General features: G+C 40.6%; 1 protein-coding gene across 4 annotated transcripts in view; it reads left to right on the forward strand.

Annotated features, from left to right (window-relative positions):
• slc24a1 (solute carrier family 24 member 1) overlaps positions 1–13094 on the forward strand; it is a 71441-nt gene that overhangs the window by 17991 nt on the left and 40356 nt on the right. For 3 of the 4 annotated variants that reach the window (XM_060923867.1, XM_060923868.1, XM_060923869.1), the window contains 4 exons: positions 8004–8101; positions 9444–9713; positions 10381–10470; positions 10616–10782. In XM_060923867.1, coding sequence (XP_060779850.1) covers positions 8004–8101; positions 9444–9713; positions 10381–10470; positions 10616–10782 — 625 coding nt within the window. Of the gene's footprint in view, positions 1–7401; positions 7486–8003; positions 8102–9443; positions 9714–10380; positions 10471–10615; positions 10783–13094 lie in introns of all 4 variants that reach the window. The other variant, XM_060923870.1, reaches the window with a different exon arrangement.

Raw genomic sequence — 13094 nt, forward strand, 5'->3', positions numbered from 1 at the left:
AAGCCAAAGCACAAATCCAAGTCAACAAAGGAATGGATTCAGAAGAAGTAGGCCAACATTCTGGAATGGTCCAGTCAGAGTCCAGATCAAAATCCTATCCAAAACTTGTGGAATAACTTGAAGAGTGCTGTGCACAGATGATCCCCGAGCAATGTGCTTGATCTACATTACATTATAGGCATTTAACAGATACTCTTACCTATAGCAACGTACAACCCCGATTCCAAAAAAGTTGGGACAAAGTACAAATTGTAAATAAAAACGGAATGCAATAATTTACAAATTTCAAAAACTGATATTGTATTCACAATAGAACATAGACAACATATCAAATGTCGAAAGTGAGACATTTTGAAATTTCATGCCAAATATTGGCTCATTTGAAATTTCATGACAGCAACACATCTCAAAAAAGTTGGGACAGGGGCAATAAGAGGCTGGAAAAGTTAAAGGTACAAAAAAGGAACAGCTGGAGGACCAAATTGCAACTCATTAGGTCAATTGGCAATAGGTCATTAACATGACTGGGTATAAAAAGAGCATCTTGGAGTGGCAGCGGCTCTCAGAAGTAAAGATGGGAAGAGGATCACCAATCCCCCTAATTCTGCGCTGACAAATAGTGGAGCAATATCAGAAAGGAGTTTGACAGTGTAAAATTGCAAAGAATTTGAACATATCATCATCTCCAGTGCATAATATCATCAAAAGATTCAGAGAATCTGGAAGAATCTCTGTGCGTAAAGGTCAAGGCTGGAAAACCATACTGGGTGCCCGTGATCTTCAGGCCCTTAGACGGCACTGCATCACATACAGGCATACTTCTGTATTCATCTCATCTCATTATCTCTAGCCACTTTATCCTGTTCTACAGGGTCGCAGGCAAGCTTGAGCCTATCCCAGCTGACTACGGGCGAAAGGCGGGGTACACCCTGGACAAGTCGCCAGGTCATCACAGGGCTGACACATAGACACAGACAACCATTCATACTCACATTCACACCTACGGTCAATTTAGAGTCACCAGTTAACCTAACCTGCATGTCTTTGGACTGTGGGGGAAACCGGAGCACCCGGAGGAAACCCACGCGGATACGGGGAGAACATGCAAACTCCACACAGAAAGGCCCTCGCCGGCCCCGGGGCTCGAACCCAGGACCTTCTTGCTGTGAGGCGACAGCGCTAACCACTACACCACCGTGCCGCCCCTGCTTCTGTAGTGGAAATCACAAAATGGGCTCAGGAATATTTCCAGAGAACATTATCTGTGAACACAATTCACCGTGCCATCCGCCGTTGCCAGCTAAAACTCTATAGTTCAAAGAAGAAGCCGTATCTAAACATGATCCAGAAGTGCAGACGTCTTCTCTGGGCCAAGGCTCATTTAAAATGGACTGTGGCAAAGTGGAAAACTGTTCTGTGGTCAGACGAATCAAAATGTGAAGTTCTTTATGGAAATCAGGGACGCCTTGTCATTCGGACTAAAGAGGAGAATGACGACCCAAGTTGTTATCAGTGCTCAGTTCAGAAGCCTGCATCTCTGATGGTATGGGGTTGCATTAGTGCATGTGGCATGGGCAGCTTACACATCTGGAAAGACACCGTCAATGCTGAAAGGCATATCCAGGTTCTAGAGCAACATATGCTCCCATCCCGATGACGTCTCTTTCAGGGAAGACCTTGCATTTTCCAACATGACAATGCCAAACCAAATACTGCATCAATTACAGCATCATGGCTGCGTAGAAGAAGGGTCCGGGTACTGAACTGGCCAGCCTGCAGTCCAGATCTTTCACCCATAGAAAACGTTTGGCGCATCATAAAACGGAAGATACGACAAAAAAGCCCTAAGACAGTTGAGCAACTAGAATCCTACATTAGACAAGAATGGGTTAACATTCCTATCCCTAAACTTGAGCAACTTGTCTCCTCAGTCCCCAGACGTTTACAGACTGTTGTAAAGAGAAAAGGGGATGTCTCACAGTGGTAAACATGGCCTTGTCCCAACTTTTTTGAGATGTGTTGTTGTCATGAAATTTAAAATCTCATCTCATCTCATTATCTCTAGCCGCTTTATCCTTCTACAGGGTCGCAGGCAAGCTGGAGCCTATCCCAGCTGACTACGGGCGAAAGGCGGGGTACACCCTGGACAAGTCGCCAGGTCATCACAGGGCTGACACATAGACACAGACAACCATTCACACTCACATTCACACCTACGGTCAATTTAGAGTCACCAGTTAACCTAACCTGCATGTCTTTGGACTGTGGGGGAAACCGGAGCACCCGGAGGAAACCCACGCGGACACGGGGAGAACATGCAAACTCCACACAGAAAGGCCCTCGCCGGCCCCGGGGCTCGAACCCAGGACCTTCTTGCTGTGAGGCGACAGCGCTAACCACTACACCACCGTGCCGCCAAATTTAAAATCACCTAATTTTTCTCTTTAAATGATACATTTTCTCAGTTTAAACATCTGATATGTCATCTATGTTCTATTCTGAATAAAATATGGAATTTTTAAACTTCCACATCATTGCATTCCGTTTTTATTTACAATTTGTACTTTGTCCCAACTTTTTTGGAATCAGGGTTGTACAATGAGCACACACATCCCCAGTGCCTGGAGAGCAGTTGAGGGTTAGGTCCCTTGCTCAAGAGCACTGTAACGGTCTGGCTCAAGACTCTCACAAAAAGAGGAGGACACACAATTAAATTTTAGAAACTCAAAAATTTATTTAATAAATGGATCAAAAATAAGATGTAAAGCATAACTCAAACAATGTCAGTATGACCAGTTAGTAATGCATGCAAAGAGTGGATGCGTGAAAGCATGATGTTGAAACATGAACAATAAAAGCACCACAGACCAAAACCAGAAAGGGCAAACATCTGCCACTCATCCCCTCCACCCAAGTAGGCCTAAAAGAGGAGAGTATAAAGGAAACAAAGACAGGTGAACACAATCACAGGTAACTACCCATTTAAAGGGCCAGCACCCCAACAAGCCGACAGCCCTGAGGCTGTCACAGGCACTTCAACCATGGATTTTCTTGCTGATCCTGGGAATTGACCCAGCAACCCTTTGGGCCCCAGACTGCTTCTCTAATCTTTAGGCCATGGCTGCCCCCTCTAGAGCTTGTTTTTGCAAGGAAAAGTGGAATAAAATGACCAAATCAGGAAGTTGGTAGACTCAAAAAGATGACCCAAAATGACTAAGTGCTGAATTACAAGCAAAAAGTGCTTGAACAAAGTATTAGTTAAGGGGTGAACACACTTGTGCAACCAGGTTATTGTAAGTGTTTTCTTTCCCACTAAAATGTTTCTATTTGTTTTTGACTTGTTTGCACTTGGCATAATTTATCTTAGTTTTATTTTTACATTTTAAAAACCTGCAATTTTAACAGAGATGTGTTTGAGTTTTTATATCCATTTCTATATCCATCCAGTTGCCATTTGTATTAATATCTTTATTACAATAAAAGCATGTTTTCCCCATGTTTAACCCTGTATGTTCTGTTCAGCCAAAAATGACCCATTATACAGCAGTTAGTTATGGACCACTAATTTGAATGGACAAGCGTTCCAAGAGTGCTGATATTTAGCATAATATCACTGGTGCCTTTTACTGTTTGTATCACTCTGCTTGTCTGTGTTCACTACGTAAAATTCCAGTTCTAGCAATAGTTAATTATATTGAAACCACTACTACATTTACTACAGCTTGTCGGTCAGTTTGTGTGCTACATGGCAACACGCAACATTCTATCCAGCTGTGGCTCCTTTGGGAACTGTTTTTGTTGATGGAGCCTACGGCCTATGACCTAATCACACCCATGCTGATATTTGCTAAAACAGCCCTCTTGCTCGTGTGATATTGCTTAATTATAAGTACCAAGACTAAAAATTGAGAAAATGTATCGTTTAAAGAGAAAAATTAGGTGATTTTAAATTTCATGACAACAACAAATCTCAAAAAAGTTGGGACAAGGCCATGTTTACCACGTGAGACGTCCCCTTTTCTCTTTACAACAGTCTGTAAACGTCTGGGGACTGAGGAGACAAGTTGCTCAAGTTTAGGGATAGGAATGCTAACCCATTCTTGTCTAATGTAGGATTCTAGTTGCTCAACTGTCTCAGGTCTTTTTTGTCGTATCTTCCGTTTTATAATGCGCCAAATGTTTTCTATGGGTGAAAGATCTGGACTGCAGGCTGGCCAGTTCAGTACCCGTACCCTTCTTCTATGCAGCCATGATGCTGTAATTGATGCAGTATGTGGTTTGGCATTGTCATGTTGGAAAATGCAAGGTCTTCCCTGAAAGAGACGTTGTCTGGATGGGAGCATATGTTGCTCTAGAACCTGGATATACCTTTCAGCATTGATGGTGTCTTTCCAGATGTGTAAGCTGCCCATGCCACATGCACTAATGCAACCCCATACCATCAGAGATGCAGGCTTCTGAACTGAGCACTGATAACAACTTGGGTCGTCATTCTCCTCTTTAGTCCGAATGACAAGGCGTCCCTGATTTCCATAAAGAACTTCACATTTTGATTCGTCTGACCACAGAACAGGTTTCCACTTTGCCACAGTCCATTTTAAATGAGCCTTGGCCCAGAGAAGACGTCTGCGCTTCTGGATCATGTTTAGATACGGCTTCTTCTTTGAACTATAGAGTTTTAGCTGGCAACGGCGGATGGCACGGTGAATTGTGTTCACAGATAATGTTCTCTGGAAATATTCCTGAGCCCATTTTGTGATTTCCAATACAGAAGCATGCCTGTATGTGATGCAGTGCCGTCTAAGGGCCTGAAGATCACGGGCACCCAGTATGGTTTTCCAGCCTTGACCCTTACGCACAGAGATTCTTCCAGATTCTCTGAATCTTTTGATGATATTATGTACTGGAGATGGTGATATGTTCAAACTCTTTGCAATTTTACACTGTCAAACTCCTTTCTGATATTGCTCCACTATTTGTCGGCGCAGAATTAGGGGGATTGGTGATCCTCTTCCCATCTTTACTTCTGAGAGCCGCTGCCACTCCAAGATGCTCTTTTTATACCCAGTCATGTTAATGACCTATTGCCAATTGACCTAATGAGTTGCAGTTTGGTCCTCCAGCTGTTCCTTTTTTGTACCTTTAACTTTTCCAGCCTCTTATTGCCCCGTCCCAACTTTTTTGAGATATGTTGCTGTCAAGAAATTTCAAATGAGCCAATATTTGGCATGAAATTTCAAAATGTCTCACTTTCGACATTTGATATGTTGTCTATGTTCTATTGTGAATACAATATCAGTTTTTGAAATTTGTAAATTATTGCATTCCGTTTTTATTTACAATTTGTACTTTGTCCCAACTTTTTTGGAATCGGGGTTGTATATCCAGCTAATGACAAGGTGAAACAAAGCACTGTATTTGTGCCACCTTGTTTGTGTGATTTGTGTTTTTAAATCTGAAAGAAAAAAAAACATTTGTGAATATAATTGCTCTTCCGTTTATCTTCCTTTCAGCTACATTTACACATTACTGTTCATTTAGACATTTACTGAGATAAAGAAATTACCACTGCACTGCTATAAAACCTAAAGATATGCAGTGTCCTCCACAGTTATTGGCACCCCTCATAAAGATTAGTAAAAAAGGGTTGGAAAAAATCCACGTTTTGGTGAAGTAGCTTCATCTCACATTGAAAAAATGAGAAAAATCTAACCTTTAATTGAAATAAAAAATTTTCAGAGAAAAACCAAACCCTTTGCCAGGAAATAATTATTTTCAACAAAAACACATGCTACAATTATTGGTACCCCTGGAAATTATAGTGAACACAATGTAACTGAAGCATGTTTCCCATTTAAATTGAACATTGTTGAGTTGATTGGAGTGTGTAGGAACTTTCCTGCTATAATCCATGACTTCCCAATTAACTGGGGTACAAATACGAGGTGACACAGAGGCCAAATTCCCTTAGTCATCCATCAACATGGGAAAGATAAGAGAACACACAAACCAAATGAAGGAGAAGTGTGTTGAGCTTCATAAGTAAGAGAGTGGCCATTTAAAAAAATAGCTACTCACCTGAAAATGTCCATTTCTACTGTTAGGGCAATAATAAAAAAAAGTGGACACCAACTGGAACTGTTACAAACTTACCTAGAACAGGACCCACGTTTATCCCCCCCCCCCACACACACACACGTACAGTGAGGAGGAGGTTAAGAGAGGCAATAAATAAATAAATAAATAAATAAATAAATAATCCCCAAGGATCACTGTTGGTGAATTACAAGAAAAAGTACAATTTTGGGCTTTCCAAGTCTCCAAAACCACCATCAGATGTCACCTCCATGCCAACAGGTTATTTGGGAGGTATGCCAGAAAAAAAGCTTTTCAGTCAGTTAAATACAAATGTAAGCACCTGAAGTTTGCAAAATGCTACTTCAACTTTGACTGGAACCATGTTCTATGGTCTGATGAAACAAATTGGAACTTTTTTGCAAAAAACACTCAAGATAAGTTTGGCATAAACAAAAGGATGGCTATAATAAAATGAACCCGATCCCAACTGTAAAATATGGTGGAGTTTCTGTGATATTTTGGGGCTGTTTTCCCTCCAAAGGCCCTGGAAATCTTGTTAGGGTACATGGCATCATGGACTTCATGAAATACCAGGACATTTTAAATCAAAATCTGGCTGCCTGTGTCAGGAAACTCAAACTGAGTCATCATTGGATCTTCCAGCAGATCAATGATCTGAAGCACATGTCCAAATTGACACAAAAATGGTTAGCTGAGCACAGAATCAAGCTTCTGCCATGGCCATCTCAGTCCCCTGACCTGAACCCCACTGAAAACCTGTGGGCTGAGTTGAAGAGGAGAGTGCACAAGAAAGGGCCTTGGACCCTGGATGATCTGGAGAGATTGTGTAAAGAGGAATGGTCTCAGATGCCCTGTTCTGTATTCTCCAGTTTTATAAAATGTTATAGGAGACTCAGTGTTATTTGACTGGCAAAAGGAGGTTGTGCATGGCAAAAGGACGTTGTACATAGTATTAAATGCAGGGCTGCCAATAATAGTAGTACATGTGTTTTTGTTGAAATTAATTATTTCTTGATGAGGGATTTGTTTTTCTCTGTTTGTCAGTGTAAGATGCAGCTACTTTACCAAACGTTGGATTTTTTTCTAACCCTTTTTACTAATACTTACAACGGGCACCAATAAATGTGCAGGGCATTGTATTCTGGGTTAATATCTGACTGTAGATTATTACTAATTAGAACAGAACAGAAGGCTTAAATATAACATTATCTGTGCTGTTTCATTCAGCTTTTTAACCTACCTTTATTAAAGGGTGCCTTAAGTCTAGACCTGACTGTATATTTCACTTCTTTTGGTTTGCAGTGAAGTTTAAAGAAAAGGCTCAGATTTTGAACAACATGGCCAGGGGGAAAGTAGAGGGCAAAGAGAAGGAAAAATCGGGCAAAGGTGAGCTCTGGTATTCCACCATGTCATCATAGCGTCCTAATACACAGTGTGTTATGAAGGTTGCACAGAGGTTTGTCTACAGTTTTGAATTTTATTGGCCCATCTAGCAAGTGAGCTCGGCTGCTTATTTACACTCTGATAAATGTGGAATTTGCAGAAACAGCAGCACACCAGCTGGGACCCGGATGCAAGGTGGCCAGAGAGGACTCTGCCAGTAGCTTTTTTTTTTCGTAGTCCATGTCCGTTTGTTCAGAACGCAGAAGATCTTTATACATTGGCTATCATAATGATTGAACTTATTTTCATCGAATTAAATATGAGACTCAGGATCACTGCAAATGATAAAGAAACATCTATTGCTTCCTTTAAAAAACATAACTAGATCTGAGAGTCATTCAGTAATGTCATCAGTGACAAGTCAGTAGTTGATGGTGTTGATGAAAATGTGTTTCACTCACAGGCTACTTAGTTTATTTGTTTTCTTGAATTTGGCCTGATATGTTGGCAAAACTTCACAGGTGACGATTGTAAAAAAGAGGAGACTAAGGAATCCAAAGAGCCAGCAGCCGCACCATCTAACAAGGCAGACACCAAGGAAAAGCCAGAGGGACAGAAGGTGGGCAAAACAACTGGGATGAAGCAGAGACATTAAATAATATATACTTACATCTACTTTAATAGGAACCCCTGCACACATGCTCATTTATGCAGTTATTCAATCATTCAGTCATGTGGCAGCAGCACAATGCATAAAATCATGCAAATGCATATCAAGAACTTCGGTTATTGTTCACATCAAACATCAGAATGGGGGGAAAGCGTGATTTCTGTGCATGGTTGTTGATGCCAGATGGACTGGTTTGAGTATTACGGAAACTGCTGAGCTCTTGAGGGTTTCACACACAATGGTCTTTAGAATTTACACAGAATAGTGTGAAAAACTAAAACCGTGAGCAGAGGTTTGTAGGCTGAAACACCTTGTTGATGAGAGAGATCAGAGGAGAATGACCAGACTGGTTTGAGCTGGCAGGACGTCTATAGCAACTCAAATAATCACTCTTTAGAACTGTGGTGAGCTGAAAAGCATCTTAGAAAACAGAACACATCAAACCTTGAGGTGAATGAGCTACAACAACAAAAGACCACACCAAGGTCCACTCCCGTCAGCCGAGAACAAGAATCTGAGGTTATCACAGACTCACCCAAACTGGACAGATGAAGATTGGAAAAAGACCATGTGATTTTTTTTTCTTTCTAATCTCCAACTGTCCAGTTTTGGTGAGTCTATGCCAATGATAATGTCAGATTCCTGTTCTTGGCTGACAGGAGTGGAACTCAATGTAGTCTTCTGCTATTGTTGCTCATCCACCTCAAGGTTTGATGTTTTGTGCATGCCAAAATGCTTTTCTGCTCATCAAGGTTGTAAAGAGTGATTATTTGAGGTACTATATCCTTCCTGACAGCTCAAACCGATCTGGCTATTTTCCACTGATCTCTCTTATGAACAATGCATTTCTACCCACAGAACTTTCATTCACTCAGTGTTTTTTTTTTTTTTGCACCATTCTGTATAATCTCTAGAGACGGTTGTGTGTGAAAATCCCAGGAGATCTCTAGGCTCTCTGGATACTATAATCTGTGTGTGAAAATCCCAGGAAATCAGCAGGCTCTGAAATACTCAGAGAAACCCTTCTGGCACCAGCAACCATGCCAAGTTTAAAGTCAGCGAGATCACACTTTTTCTTCTTTCTGATGTTTGATGTGAGCATTGACTGAAGCGCTTGATCTGTATCTGCATGATTTTATGAATTGTGCTTCTGCCACATGATTGAATGATTGGATACCTGCACAAATCAGCAGCTGGATAGGCATTCCTATTAAAGTGGACAATGACTGTATATTGGCCATTTAAACTTCCAGCTCTGTCTCTGTTCTTCTCTTTCTCTCTCTTCCTACAGGAAGAGAAGGAGGCAGCAACAGGAGAAGGAGGGGGCTCAGAGGGATCGGAAGGCTCTGATGACAGTGGTGATGACAGTGAGGAAGACAGTGATGAGGACAGTGATGATGAAGATGAAGATGAAGATCAGGAAGATGAGGATGAAGATGGAGAAAATGATGAACCTCTGTCTTTGGCGTGGCCAGACACCAGACGGAAACAAGCCACATACCTGTTCCTTCTGCCCATTGTCTTTCCTTTGTGGCTCACTGTACCGGATGTCAGAAACCCAGTAAATCCAAATAATGCCTCAAACTGAGCCAGTTCAGTTAAGCAATGCTTCAGCTTGTTAGCAGTCCCTGGTTTTAAAGTAGAAGTGTGCATGGGAATGTATTCTTTAATCCTACTCCTGCTCACTTCCGAAGGAATTCTGACCAATCTTGCTTTGGCAGTTTTGTTTGTACCCACTCCTAATAGTTACTAATGACCCTAGTTGGTTTTATTTCCCAAAATATAACCAAATAAATTATTTAAATCACAGTGACCCTGACCAAGGTAAAGCAGTTACTGAAGATTGGTGAATGAATGAATGAATGAATGAATGAATGAATGAATGAATGAATGAAGACAAATTTACACCAGAAATACAGTATGCAAGCACTTTGTTGTATCTAACAGACTCCCATGTTAATCAACATGGCCTGTGTTCTGAAAGCTTCATACCTGACCACCCTAATGAAAGTAAAAATCAAACATTCCCACATTGTTCCTCAGTATCACAATCTGGATGCACACATCTATTTTAAATTAATATTCAAGCTAACATTAAATGTTACTTAGCACTCATTAAATATTTGGATTTGAGCATCCTTGAAATCAAGTAATACTTTAGAATGGACTGAGACAGGTTAAGAAGCTGTTTTCTGGTCTGTTTTTCTCATGATCATTATCCTTTACAGGCTTCCAAGAAGTATTTTGTCATTACCTTCCTGGGTTCTATAGGGTGGATTGCTATTTTCTCCTACCTCATGGTGTGGTGGGCACATCAGGTCAGTTTATACACATTTGCCTTCTAGTTTAGATTCCATTTATACTGAAATGTCACTAAAACAGTGACATGGAATGTAATATCGTGGAATATCCATAATGAAGACTCCATCACAGTAGAGTCTTACTTGTCTTTTTTCCTCAAAGGTGGGTGAAACCATTGGCATTTCAGAGGAGATAATGGGTCTAACCATTCTGGCAGCTGGTACATCCATCCCTGACCTAATCACTAGTGTGATTGTAGCTCGCAAAGGCCTGGGAGACATGGCTGTTTCCAGCTCTGTAGGCAGCAACATATTTGATATCACTATGGGGTAAGTCACCAAGGCCTTTATTCACATATGGCAGAACAAGTTTAGGTAATATAATCGTAAAATATGGCTGGGAAGACATGAATGTTTATTTAGGGTATTTTTGCAGTTCTGTAAATCAGGTGCTCCTAAATATGTAAAGAATGAGTCATCTTCATATCATTTTGAGAAAATGCAATTGCAAGTTGCACATTTTGTACCATGGATTTTACTGCAACCTTCTCCACTGCACAAATTAATTTCATTACTGCAAGTTTCAATTAATACACATTCAATAAGACCACTTTTGAAACAGAAAACAAAGGGCTCTTTTGTTTTGAAGTGTTTCCTGGACAGCAATTTTGCAATCCTTGGGTTGTGTATTGTCCTAAGGACCAAAGCCACATTCTCTGGTGACCTGACTTGGCTGCCGAATCTTTACTTCCATTTTCCATACATTTTCTGTCCAAAATAAAACCTGCTTAGGAGAGGAACTGCCAGGTTTTACTAACTACTACTAAAAGAAGTAGTGAAGTAGTGGCTCCACCAGAGAGAATCACAGTTGACATTGACTTGGCATCAGTAAAGAGGTCCACCTGAGCCTTGCCAGACTTGTGCAATCTAGGATCTGGGACCTCGCTTGGATGTAGACATCACTCTCCCAGGCATATATCCAGTACTGGGCAAAACTCTTAGGCACCCTATTTTTTTTTCATACAAACTTTGTTATAGATTTTTGTTTTATGACTTCTCCATTAGGCGGCACGGTGGTGTAGTGGTTAGCACTGTCGCCTCACAGCAAGAAGGTCCGGGTTCGAGCCCCGTGGCTGGTGAGGGCCTTTCTGTGCGGAGTTTGCATGTTCTCCCCATGTCCGCGTGGGTTTCCTCCGGGTGCTCTGGTTTCCCCCACAGTCCAAAGACATGCAGGTTAGGTTAACTGGTGACTCTAAATTGACCGTAGGTGTGAGTGTGAATGGTTGTCTGTGTCTATGTGTCAGCCCTGTGATGACCTGGCAACTTGTCCAGGGTGTACCCCGCCTTTCGCCCATAGTCAGCTGGGATAGGCTCCAGCTTGCCTGCGACCCTGTAGAACAGGATAAAGCAGCTAGTGATAATGAGATGAGATGATGAGACTTCTCCATTATCGGGTCAGTACAAACAAACATTTTAGAGTTCCAAACGTTCATTTTCCAGCACAAAATTAAATGTTACAAAAAAAAAGTTTGAGCAGCATATTACATAAGGGTTGTTTTACAATCAGGGTACGCAAGCTAAAAATCACATTTAACACTTATTATCTTCAATATCAAAAGGCTTGACTAAATAAACTTGGTTGTTTATTGTAGCCCTCTGATAGCTCTATTTACCATGCAAAAAAATTTGGTGATAACGTTATTTTTGGTGAATGTATGGCAATATATGTCATATTTAGCAAAATTACTCATGTCATTTAGAAAAAGTGCTTTTTTGACCACAGGTAGCTCCAAAAGGGATGCACTTAAATCATTCTTTATACCATAAAACAAATATTTGGTTCCATATCATTGGAAACAGTTAAGTTTTAATGTTGAATGCCAGTAAGTTTCCAGACTATTTTGATCAAATTAGTATGTAATTGTGTCAAAAAATGTCCTCTCCGAGACAGCTAATTTTTCAATATAAAATAACATATCTAATATGATTATTTTCACCCTAAAATGTGGTCAAGATATTGGGACATAAATATTAGAGACAACTAACACAAAGCTTACAGCCTTATATTTAAAAGCACTATGGAAGTAGTGGATTCTGAATTGTCAAAAAAAATGTCCTCTCCGAGAATCACTTCATTTGTTTCTCCCAGCCCTGCTTAAAGCTACACTTAAAGTGCTGATGACACGTTTTTGACATCTTTGGCGATGTTTTATAACATAAAAAGTAATTCCCGACGATCCATATATTAATTCACGAAGGCGCCTATTTTACAAGTTATGATAAAAAACGCGGCTATTTGGGCAAATTTGACAGGGCTGCAGCACCCAGGACACGAAAGAGGAGGAGGAGCTATATGACGTCAGCGAAAGAACCTTCCTCCTAACTTACCAGTTTGTTGTTAATGCGGCAGATGTTCAGTTTATCATTATTAGTATTTTTATTAGACATTATTATACATTATATATATATATATATATATATATATATATATATATATATATATATATATATATATATATAGTTATAGTTATTATGCCTTCGCGTTGTGTTGCCGGCTTTTGCTCCAAAACCCCCAAGGATGGGGTAAGTTTATTCAAGTTTCCCAGAGATCCAGAGTTGCATGCGAAGTGGGTGAGGCAAGT

Source organism: Neoarius graeffei, chromosome 6, assembly GCF_027579695.1.
Source record: "Neoarius graeffei isolate fNeoGra1 chromosome 6, fNeoGra1.pri, whole genome shotgun sequence".
Taxonomy (NCBI): Eukaryota; Metazoa; Chordata; class Actinopteri; order Siluriformes; family Ariidae; genus Neoarius; species Neoarius graeffei.